The sequence below is a fragment of the Dasypus novemcinctus genome, chromosome 2 (assembly GCF_030445035.2).
Source record: "Dasypus novemcinctus isolate mDasNov1 chromosome 2, mDasNov1.1.hap2, whole genome shotgun sequence".
NCBI lineage: Eukaryota > Metazoa > Chordata > Mammalia > Cingulata > Dasypodidae > Dasypus > Dasypus novemcinctus.
The window spans coordinates 125,598,215-125,610,899 of NC_080674.1; the positions used below are offsets into that span (position 1 = coordinate 125,598,215).

Genomic DNA, 12,685 nt, shown 5'->3' on the forward strand with positions numbered 1-12,685 from the left:
ATGGGCCAGCTCATCACATGGGTCAGGAGGCCCTGGGTTTGAACCCTGGACCTCCCATATGGCTCCCATTGAGCCAGATCTGCTTTCCTAATGTGTTTTTAATCTCATCCATCAAGTCTTTCATTCCTATAAACTTTGTTACTTTTCTTTGCTGTCTTTCAGATTATTCTTTATGCTAACTCAGTGTTTTCTTAATAGCCTTTATGTTTTTAGTTCTATTGTCCTTCACTTCTTTGAATTGATTTAGGACATTTGTTTGATTATCATTGATTAGTTGTCTTAAACCCTATATCTCTTCAGGATATTTGACTTGTCCCTTTGGCTGGGTCATGTCTTCCTCTTTCCTAATATGGCTTGTAATTTTTTGCTGATGTTTAGGCATCTGAGTATGTTGGTGAATTTACTCTGATGGTCAGTTTCTCTTGCCTAGTGTTTTTTTTCCCCACAGCACTTTTTTTTGTTGTTCGGCTTTTTCTAAGTCTTTAAAATTGCCAGCTTAAATGATCAAAATTGGGCCCTGGACTCATTAATGGGGCAGATTTTTTCCCAGGAATCATGGCTAGAGAGTGACCTAAAAGCAGTTTTTCTCCTTGGAATCTCCTGGCCAGCCAGCATCTTTGGCTAACTCTTTCCCGGAGGTGTTTCTTTCAACCTCTGCTTTCCTCTGTTTCTGGTTTGGCCAGAGGAAGGTGGGCTCTGCTGGCAAATCACTGAAGAGAAGCCCTCCCACTTACCCTCCCTCTTCCCTTGTAACAGCTGACAGGGAGGAAAGGTGCCTCTTCCCCTATTAATTGGCTTCAGTAAGCCAGAGGTTTTATCTAGGCTTATTGTCTTAAGGGCAGGGGATGGGAGCCCTTCCTGGCCTCCCCAGCGGTTTAGTAACTCATGTTTATTGTTTTGGATTCTTCATCTCTCTGTCCTTTCCCCTCCTGGGAGTTATAAAGCACTGTCCTGGTCTGCCAACCACCAAAGCAGGACCCTTGGACAGCTTTGGCCCTTTCTCTGTTGTTTTTGGTAGAGAGTTGAGCCTTGCCTGCCTACTCTGCTTCCATCTCCCAAGAACTCCCTACCTTATTTTTTTTGTTTCTAAATTGGAAAGTGTTTCAGTAAATGTTCAAAACTGCCAGCTCCAATGCTATGTTATCCTAGCATGCATGAAAGATGGTGTATTATTTTTTGTCTTGATTTTTTGTTTACATCTGAAAGATGAATATATTTTATTAAGATATAGTATATTAATGGGGTGATAAAAATATAAATTTTCTAAAAGATACAAGTGTATTCGGAGCATTGAATACTGTACTCGTTTATTGAAAGGAACAAAAATAATGAGACTTTTACTGATTGATGTACTATTTTGTTTTGTTTTGCTTTCCCTGTTGATTCAGTTTTATTTTTTTGAATATGTAAAACATTTATAGGGTTAAAGATTCAAGCAACAGAAGTCTGTCTTCAGAAATAAGAAGTCTCCTCCACCCACTTCTTCCTCTACACTACAATACCTATTTTTATTAGTCTCTGGTTTATCCTTCTGTTTGTAAAATAAATGCTTATATATAATCTTATTTCTTCTGCTTTTTTACATAGAAGATGGCATACCATATATAATGCTTTGCAACTTGCTTTATATTTATTAATACATCCTGGAGATAGCTCCTTATTAACATTTAAAAATCCTTCTTATTCTTTTTATGGCTATCTGTTTTCCCTAGTTCAGAACTGTAGTTATTGAACTAGTCATCTCCTGATGGTGGACAATTCAGTTGTTTTCTCTTCTTCTATTTTTGCAGTAATGCTGGTATGAGTAACTGAATACTTGTTTGGTATTTATGGAGGTATATCTTCAGGGTAGATTTCTAGCAGTAGAATTGATGGGTCAAAGGGGAGTATATTCTTTTAAATACCTAAGTAAATTTTTAACAGATCCACCATTACTTTATATTTAGTTGGTCATTGATGCGGTTGGCAATGGTGCAGTTGGTGCTCAACAATCTGAAAACTTTCTATCCCTTTGCTGGTCATGATCTCGCAGGTAATAAATATATTAATATGAACGAATGTTGCCATTGTTTTTTATTTACTATTATGCTGTGGGTTTTTTGTTTTGGTTTTTTAATAGTGGGGAAAATTTTTACTAATAAACAGGTTTTTTTGACCAAACCAACCACCTGTGTAAATGTGTCTATTATACTGTTAGGTTTTGTTGGGAGGACAGTGGCCAAGAAAACATGGGAACTAAACCTGATATGATTGCCTATATTGAGACCTTATTTATAGCTCTGACCTAGTGTTGAACTATGAAATAGTTGTAGATATATAGAAAGCTAAGCAAATGCAAAAAGTTAGATCATCATTAACTTCAGAGGAGGAAAAGGCTCTCCAGGATGGAGGGGGCATGATAATATACCAAGTGGTTCAGTTGTGAATTGTATTTACATATGCATAAGGTAAACACTAAAATACCAGTTTAGCCAAAAATTTTGATGTGACTATATTGGAGTGACACAGAGAAGAGAAGTTCATTCCCTATGCCATAGCAGTAAATCAACAGTTCATTTCTAAAATTGAAAAGTCAAGAACTCACAGTATAATCAGGTCATTTAGATATATGGATGTAAATAGGAGGAATATCTCAAAGTTGAAAGTGGTATCAGATCTCTGTAGGGGTAAGACTGGAAAAGTGCTGAGCTCTATGGTGTTATTTAATTTATTTTCCCTTTTTCTCCATTACTTTTACTTCTAAACACATCTTAAGTTTATAGACCATTTAGAAATTGGCCTATAGAGTAGTTTAAAGCAATTAATTTTCCTCCTAGACATATTTTTATAATTTTAGGTATATTTTTCAAATGAAATTAAAGTCGGCAGAAACAGATACAGCAATAATTTAAATCAAAAGTCATAACTATAATTCCAAGTTCTAGTATTAAAGCTATATAATTTCACTTTAGGTTACTCTTTTTTTTCTGTTGTTCTGTGCCACCTAATTATGTTGAAATGCTGTGTACGTTTATGACACTGTTTCTTTAAACTTCTGAATTTTCATGCCAGCCTCTATTTCCACATTCCCCCTGCCAAAGATTGCATTAATATTTATTTCAGTCATTCTTACAATTGCATATAGCATTTTTACTGTAGAAGACAAAAGTGGATTGATTTTATTTTTCACTTTTTAGAGCTTCCAGTTAGTTCACCACTTTGTCATGCAGTTCTAAAAACTCTTCAGTGCTGGGAACAAGTTCTTCTCCGACGACTTGAAATTCTTGGTGGACCACCTCAAAACTATATCTCAAGTCATACTTCTGAAGACTGTTTGTCTGTAGGTCCTGCAATTCTCCGCCACAAAGCTTTGCTGGAACCTACAAACACTCCTTTCAAGTAGGTTTTTCATGGATACTCTGTGATTTTTTACTAAATCAGAAAGTTGTCAGGTGTTATTTAGAGAAAAAAATATTTAAGACCTTCTATATTTAATTTGCTGTTCTAGCCTACCTACCTGTGCCTTTGTGATGTATAATGTAGTCCAGAGGTCAGCAAACTTCTGTCCAGATAATATTTTCAGTTTTGTAGACCATACACTCTTTGTCACAACTACTCAACTCTGCCCTTATAGTGTAAAATCAACTGTAGGCAATATATAATAAACGTATGGGTATTACTGTGATCCAATATACTTTTATTTACAAAAACAATAAGTAGGGTGGATATGAAGGCCTGCTGTAGATTAATGCTATTCAAAATATATGGTAAGCAAATTATTTTATTGTCTGGGTAAAGATAAAGAATTTGCACCAAAAGGTAAATCAGTGCTGTTCTTGCCTCAAGAAAGTCTTTATGCAAAACAATATGAATATACCTATTTATGTTAGATCTTATTTCCGTAGGCCAGAAACTGTGGCCTGTATTCAAATCCTAACCCCACCCCTACTTTTGCACATAAAGTTTTATTGGACTATAGCCATGCCCATTCATTTGCATATCACCTATGGCTGATTTTCAACTAGAGTGGCAGAGTTTTGGGTAGTTGTGAATAGAGAACATAGGGCCTCCAAAGTCTAAAATATTTACCATACAGTCCTTCAAGAAAAAGTTTGGCAAGTCCTGTCCTCAGTGATAATGATTTGATTCTAGTTAACCATGATAAACATTGATATATCAACACCAAGGAAATGTGATTGAGTTAATCAAAAATTTTAAAGTGTATAATGATATTTCCATTTTCTATAGATCTAAGCACCATCTAGCACTGTCTGTGAGGAGGCTTTGGCAGTACTTGGTGAAGCAGGAAGAAATTCAGGAAACTTTTATCAGAAATATATTCACAAAAAAGCGGTGTCTAAATGAGGTGTGTTTAAGTTAATACTCTTTACTATTTATTATTGAAGGCTTTATCATGTAACCATGAAGAATGAGTTGAATTTTATAGATTTTTGTAAACTCCATTTTATATCATAAACATGTATTATACAATTAATATTTAGAAATCATTGAAAAGAAGAGGGACCACAGTGTTATCCTAAACTCAAGTAAATTTAAAGTAAGATTTATTTGAGGCTTTTTTCCCAAAAAAATATGTTGGTTTAGTTTATATTTGTGACGGTTAGGCTATTGTGTCAACTCAGCCAGGTAATTGTGCCCAGTTGTTTGGTCAGGCAAGCACTGAGCTAACTGTGGTACAGGGGCATTTATGGACTTTGGTCACCGTTACCTTTACTGCAGTGGTAAATCATAGATGGCTGGTTATAATTGCATCGATTGGGGAGATTGCATCAGCAGTGAGTGATGCTTAACCCAGTCTGTTGAGTGCCTTAAGGGGGTAAGTGATTCCTTGGGAGAGAGTTTCCTGGCTCATCTTTGGACAGCCAACATCTCCCAGGCTCACCATTTTCAAATTTTGCTTCCGTGAAACACCAGGAGTTACTCTTGCTAAGTTCTATGTAACTTTAAAACACGATCAGGGAAGTGGACGTAGCTCAACTGATAGAGTGCCCGCCTACCATATGGGAGGTCCAGAGTTCAAACCCAGGGCCTTCTGGCCCATGTGATGAGCTGGCCCACGCGCAGTGCTGCTGCGCACAAGAAGTGCCATGCCACGCAGGGGTGTCCCCCACCTAGGGGAGCCCCACGCACAAGGAGTGCACCCCGCATTGAGCCACCTCATGTGAAAAAAAGCGCAGCCCGCCCAGGAGTGGCACTGCACATACGGAGAGCTGACGCAGTAAGATGACGCAATGAAAAGAGACACAGATTCCCAGTGCTCCGAGAATGCAGGCGTACACAGAAGAACACACAGCAAATGGACACAGAAAGCAGACAGTGAGGAGGAGAAGGGGAGAGAAATAAAGTAAATCTTTAAAAAACAGAACAAAACACAGATCACCTTTCCTCCAGTTTCCATTAATAGTTTCATTATTTACTTCTAAGGACCATAAAAAGTCTCTTTAGCATCCATATTGTTGTCAACAGTCTCTTCAAAGCGATCCAGGCCTTTTCCATCAAGCATCTCACAATTCCTCCGAAAAATACCCCTTACCTATTATAAAACCGTCCCAGCATTGCGGTAATTGCAAAAGCACTTCTCCACTCCTCGGTACCAAAATCTGTGTTAGTCAGCCAAAGGGGTGCTGATGCAAAATACCAGAAATGGATTGGTTTTTATAAAGGGTATTTATTTAGGGTAGGAGCTTACAGTTACCAGGCCAGAAAGCGTAAGTTACTTCCCTCACCAAAGTGGTCTATTTTCACATGTTGGAGCAAGATGACTGCCAACGACTGTGGGGGTTCAGGCTTTTGGGTTCCTCCCTTCCAGGGTCTTGCTTCTCTCTGAATTCGAGGTTTCTTTCTTCCCAAGGCTTGCTTCTTCCTGGGCTCAGGTTTCCTCTCTTCCTAGGGCTCCTGATTAAGGCTTCAGCATCCAACTCCAACATTAAGAACCCTTAACTCTGTCCTTTGCCATGCCTTTTATCCAACACCCTACTGGCACAAGCGGTTTACATAATTACTTAATCAAGTAAACCTATGAATCTATTATAATCTTATGTGTCCAGAGGAAAAGATCAGTTTACAAATATAATCCAATATTTCTTTTTGGAATTCATCAGTAATATCCAAACTACTGGGACATATTGCCTGTCCAAAGACCAGAAATTTAAAAATAGAATGGCTTCTCAATAGACAAGTTAGCAAAAAAGCAAAATGGCATCTAATCATCTTGGAAAAAAGAATGACATTTATCTCAGTCTCTCAAGTACTAATTTAGAAGAGGGAACTACAGGCAACCTTATTTACTCTTTGCCTGATTATTGTAAATATAGTCAAAAGCCAAGTTAGGAAACAAAATATGTAGTCTTCTTGCTGACTCAGAATTTTGACTGTGTCTTGGTATGTATTCCTACTTAATCTTATATAAAATATATTTTAAATATTTGCTGTATGAATTACCTTAAAACAGCTCAAGAAATTATTTGGTTAAATACAAATTAACAATGAGTTCTCTAGATAACAGTGTCAGACTAATTAGGATATATTTATTGGTGAAATAATGTTTCATATTTTATTTTAAATACATCTTTGTATAAAATAATTTTTTACAGGTTAAACCATTTTGATGTAGGTTGTAAAACACTGCTGTATTGTATTATAGATATGTTTTACTTCTTGGATTTCTTTTGTGCACTTTGTAATATGAATGTGCAAATTGGCTTAAATAATTTCAAGTACAAAATCATTGTTTTAAATTTCCTTGTTTGATGCAGCTGTAGAAACAGCTTATTTTTCTAGTACCTACATATTTAGTGAATTTCAGAAATTAAATAGTTCTGAAAATAAACAAAACCTGTTGCTACTGGATTGGCCATTTGATTCAGGGAAGGAATGCAGAGTAGTAGAACCAAGTCAGAATGCACACGATAATTGACTACACATTTGTACATTTCTCTATTATTTTACCTCTAGTTTTCTTAGCAGTTTCATTATATATTAAGATAACTTTAAAACTTTTTGTGTTATATTAATCAAAAGCATGATTATGGGAACAGATGTGGCTCAAGTACATCTGAGCACTTGCCTTCCACATGGGAGGTCCCAGGTTTGGTTCTTAGTGCCTCCTGGAAAAACAAAAACAAAAAACAAGCAAAACAAAATGGAAAAACCAACTCAGGGAAGTCAGTGTGACTCAGTAGTTGAGCTCCATCTTCCCACATGCAAGGTCCCAGGATTCAATCCCCAGCCCTCAGTACCTCATAAAAAAGAAAGGAAAAAAAAAGACATAAATATGAATATGAATATGATTTGGGACTAAATGCTTTGTAACTACCAATAAGCTACATAATATCTCTAAATTTTTCTTTCTTCAAAATGATTACAATACCCCATATTTTGCAGTATTTTGAGTAGTAGGTTTAATTTAAAACCTGGCATGGTTAATGGTAGTTGTTAGTAATTGTAGTTTTTCTGTTGTTTTTTCTTGATATTGATGGTCTTAGAAGTAGTGACTTTTTGATAAAAGGTTATGAAAAGAAACAATTTGATATAGTAAAACATAGGCTGAATGAAATTAAATGGAATCTTAAACTTTAGATTTGGTATGCAGGGTATACAAAGAAATAAATATTTAATCTTTACTAGAAAGTTGAATAGCCTATTTTTAGTGTCAACAAAATTTACTTGTATCTTTTATATCTATAAAATAATGATTGTGATTAAATATCTGAGTCAAAGTAACATTTTTTAGATGGCTAGGAAACGTGACGGATTATATATTTTTGTTGTGAGGTCATGCAAAGTATATAAACCATAGCTATTTCCTTTTTACTTTGTGAAAGTTAAATTTTACAGTTTTTCATCTAATCTTAAAATCCTGGTATATCCTCAGATTGTTTCTTTTCCTTTATAATGTGATTCACTGGTACATACATTTAAAAAATAATAAGGTCCTCCCTATTTGTGGAAATTTAGTACAGATGATAGTCTAAGTCTGAGTCATTTCAAGCATAAAATGTTTATAGCTGCTATCTTTGTCCCCAATTCTTTTTCCTATTTTCTTATTTTTCTGAACTCTGAAGATCTTGAAGCAATTCCTTCTTTTACAAGTGCTGATAATACCCCCTTTTTAAAAAGATGTATGCCTCCAAGCAGTTTATTGGCTGTTTCTGGATAAAGCAGGTAAAGGAGAGAATTAGAAACCTAGGAAACTGAAATTTTCTAATAAGGAGGTTTTCCTAAGATATCATGGAGAACAGGATATACTTAAGTATAAGATAGTTATTCAGTTGCTACTACTCTGACACCAGTTGTTCTGAAATTAGTAATATAAAGTACGTTAGGCTCAGTCTTGCTTTGATATCCAATTTAACATTTCAGAATAAAATTGCTTGGAAATAAAATTTACTACAGTGTTTAATTGGTTCTAAGGGATTAATCTTTCCCTATCCCCTAACAATGCACCACACACAGACATTTCTTTTAAGGTGTACAAAATTTTAAAAAGTAATAACTGAGTTGCAGTGCTGTTTTCTAGTAGATTTGGTTTAAATATTTGAAAAAAATATCCCCAATATTTTGCATTTTACATCTCATCTTTACTCTTTGTCATGTGGTTATTCTTTCTTGATGAAGTCATTAGAGGACAGCAATGAAACGATCAAAAATTCTATGGTGGAGGAGCCAAACATCAATAAGGTACAAAATAGCATTCAACCGAAATTAGAAATTGCATTCTTTAAAGCGAAAAACAAAACATTTGGATTTTAGTTTTGGACTAGATTTTAACAATAGAATTAAATATTATTTCTTCAGATTATCCTTTCTGTATTTTTACAGTGTAAATATTGTGATCATAAACATTTTTTCTGTTCTCTTTAAATAAGAGAATGCAGTTTTAAGGGAAGTTGAATGTATCCTGTTTTGGCTACAGATTTTTCTGACTAACTACAACTGAAGTTCTTAATAAGTATAATTCCAATAGCCATTGTAAAATATTAGGTACTAGTATTGTTCCATATCTGCAGCTATCACTTTTGAAGTTAAAATTCATTCCTATAATATTAATTCCTTAAAATATAACAAATACAGCAAATACTGTATGTATATAGCATTTCATTGATAGGAATAGCATATAGTAAAATGCCTCATACATAGTAAATACTGATAGTACATAAAACAAAAGCAGAAATGATGATAATTTGTACAATCATAAAGTAACTCCAAATGTTTATAATAGCACATTCAATTATGGCTTTATTAGGGAAGATATTTAACTCTTGCTTTTCATATTAGGGAAGATATTTAACTCTTGCTTTTCATATTGTACAGGGTTCACTGATTTTAGACCATCTCAGCAGAGTAATTTTTCAGGGTTGAAACTTCAACAACTTTTTTTTAAGATTGTGCCATTCCCACCTCTTGTTTTCCCCACAAAGGAATCTTTTAGTAAAATTGGAGAAGTAATTCTATGCAATTAATTTAAAAAAAGGAACTGATTTCATGCGAAATTTATACTTTAAATAAAATTTTGGCAAAATAAATGTGTTCCCTACTTAACTTTAGAAATTTCTGTTGGGCTCTGTGAGTTTTGAGAGAATACGATTCAAATTTTTAATGAGTAAAAAAGTTTTTTTCCCTGGGTAATCACTACCCACTACATTCTATACATAATAAGAGAACTACATTCATATTCAAATAAAAATTTCTATAATATTTCTATAGTCATCCATTTACACACTACATCAAAATACAGTCCTCTGTTGGGCTAACGGAACCATTTTTGGCCTGAATTTCTAAGCCCTTGGCTACATTTTCTCTTAACAGCTTTGTTTGGTATACGTGGCTTAAAATAACTGCATATATTTAAATTGTACAGTTTGATAAATTTTGGGATATGTATCACTCATGAAACCATAACTTTTAGATAATGAGGTCATCTTTTCTCTGCCCACTGAATTCCCTTGTTCCCTTTTTAACCCTTCCCTTTCTCCTCTCCTCCCATCCTGGCCTTCTTTCTCCACAAGTTACTGCTGATTTACTTCCTGACACTATAGATTAGTGCATTTTCTGGAATTTTATGTAAATGGAATAATACAATATATCCTTTTCTTCTTTCATGCTTGTTTCCTTTCACTTAGCATAATTTTGAGATTCTTTCATCTTGCTGTGTGTCAGTAGTTCATTCCTATTTATTGCTGAGGAGAAATAGATATAGATATACCGGAATTTGTTTATTCATTAAGCTGTTGATGAACATTTGACCTGTTTCTTGAGGGCTATTTAAATTAAGACTGCTTTGTACATTCGTGTACAAGTCTTTGTAGGAACAGGTGCTTTCATTTCTCTTGTGTAAATTCATTAATAGCTTGATCTTTTGGGTAGATATATGTTTAACTTTTTGCTCAGCTGTGTTTTCCAAGGTGGTTTATACCATTTTATTTTATCATTGACAGTATATGAAATTCCATTTATTCTGTACCCTCATCAACAACTTGGCATATTCTGTTTTTTTTAGGGCCTCGTACATGGGAAGCAGGCACTTAACCACCGAGCTACATCTGCTCCCCTGTTTTTTTTTATTTTAGTCATCCTCATAGGAGTGGAGTGGTAATTCATTGTAGTTTTAATTTTCATTGAACATCTTATATGCTTAATAGGCATTTGTAAATCTTTTTTAGTAAAATGTTCCAAGTCTTATGCCTATTTTTTATTAGGTTGCTCTTATTTAAAGAGTTCTTTTATACACACACACACACACACATATTCTGGATACAAGAATCACATCTTTATCAGATGTGATTTTCAAATGTTTTCTTCTAGTCTGTAGTTGTGTTTCCATTCTCTTAATAGTATCTTTTGAAGTACAGAAGTTCTTTATATTGATGAGGTCCAGTGTATCAAATTTGTTCTATTTATTGATTTCTTAACAGCTTAACCTAATTTCACCAAGATTTTTCTCCTATGTTTTGTTCTGAATGTGTTTAAGTTTTAGGTTTTAATTTTGGTCTGTGATCTGTTTCAAATTAATTTTTTTATATTTTGAAAAGCATGGATTAAAAGATTTATTTTTTTAATGTTTCTTTTTTGCATCTTGATATCAGTTAATTATTATTTGTTGAAAAGATTACTCTTCCATTAAATTGCTGTTTCTACTTTGTCAAAAATCAGTTGACATATGTGTGGGTCTATTTCTGGACTTTCTATTTTGGTCCATTGATCTGTTTGTCTGTCATTGTGCTAATTTCACATGCTGGTTTTTTTTTTAAAGATTTCTTTTTTATTTTATTTCTCTTCCCTGCCCCCCACACCATTATCTGCTCTCTGTGTCCATTCATTGTGTGTTCTTCTGTTTCTACTTGCATTCTTGTCAGCGACACTGGGAATTTGTGTCTCTTTATTGCATCATCTTGCTGCGTCAGCTCTTTGTGTGTGCGGTGCCATTCCTGGGCAGGCTTCACTTTTTTCTCATGGGGCGGCTCTCCTTGCAGGGAGCAGTCCTTGCGCGTGGGGCTCCCCTGTACAAGGGACACCCCTGCATGGCAGGGCACTTTCCGTGCATCAGCACTGCATGTGGGCTTGTTTGTGCATGGGCCAGCTCACCACATGGGTCAGGAGGCATGGGTTTGAACCCTGGACCTCCTATATGTTAGGTGGATCCTCTTATTAGTTGAATCAAGTCCTCTTCTCCCATTCTGTCTTGATTTCTGTACCTTTTAATAAATCTTGAAGTCAGTCAGTGTGAGTCCTTCATATTCATCCTTGTTTTTCAAAGCTGTTTTAGTATTTCTAGATTCTTTGTGTTTCCATACGAATTTCTTGAATTAGCTTGTCAATTTCTATGCCCCCCCTCCCAATAAAAACACAAAAAACCCTGCCAGGCTTTTGATTGGGATTGCATTGAATCTCTTTGTCAATTGGAGGTAGAATAGACAGCTTAATGATAATCTTACAGTCTATTGACACAGTATATCTTTCCATTTATTTAGATCTTTTTTACTTCCTCTTCGCAAGGTTTTTATGTCTCGGTGTACAGATCTTGCATATTTTTTGTTGTATTTATCCCTAAGTAGTTCCTATTTTTATGCCATTATAAATGGTATTTTCTAATTTCAATATTTAATTGATTCCTGCTTGCATATAGAATTAAAATTGATTTTTGTGTATTGATCTTGTATCATGCAATCTTGCTAAACTCACTTAATAGTTCTTTTTTTTTTTTTTTTTAAATGCAAGTGATCATGTTGTGTGAACATAAAGACAGTTCTCTTCCTTTCTGTTCTGGATCCTTTTATATTGCTTTCTCGTTTTACTACACTGACTAAAACTTGCAGTCGAATGTTGAATAAATGTGGTAAAAGCAGACATTCTTGTTCTGTTTCTTATCTTTGGAGAAAGCATTCATACTTTTACTATTTAGTGTGATGTTAGCTGTAAGTTTGTTGTAGATGCCTTTTATAATATTGAAGATAGTTTTTTTCTTTCTCTAGTGTTTTGAGAGTTTTTAAACAGGAATAGATGTTGTATTTTGTCCAGTTTTTTTTTCCTACTTATTGTTGAGAATATGGTTTGTTTGGTGGATTTTTTCAATGCTAAACCAATCTTGCATTCTTGGGATAAGCCCCCTTTTGGTTATGAAATGTTCTCCTTTTTATATATTATATTTTATTTAAAAGTTTTAAAAGAATTCTTGCATCTATGTTCA

The 12,685-nt window shown here is 34.6% G+C and overlaps 1 protein-coding gene across 6 annotated transcripts in view; it reads left to right on the top strand.

Annotated features, from left to right (window-relative positions):
- The window catches only part of DMXL1 (Dmx like 1), a 166,784-nt gene that overhangs the window by 116,157 nt on the left and 37,942 nt on the right, over window positions 1-12,685 (top strand). For 3 of the 6 annotated variants that reach the window (XM_058277529.2, XM_058277531.2, XM_058277549.2), the window contains exons 31-34: window positions 1,947-2,032; window positions 3,177-3,378; window positions 4,228-4,345; window positions 8,617-8,679. In XM_058277529.2, coding sequence (XP_058133512.1) covers window positions 1,947-2,032; window positions 3,177-3,378; window positions 4,228-4,345; window positions 8,617-8,679 — 469 coding nt within the window. The remainder of the gene's footprint in view (window positions 1-1,946; window positions 2,033-3,176; window positions 3,379-4,227; window positions 4,346-8,616; window positions 8,680-12,685) is intronic. The other 3 variants (XM_058277537.2, XM_058277541.2, XM_058277554.2) reach the window with 1 other exon arrangement.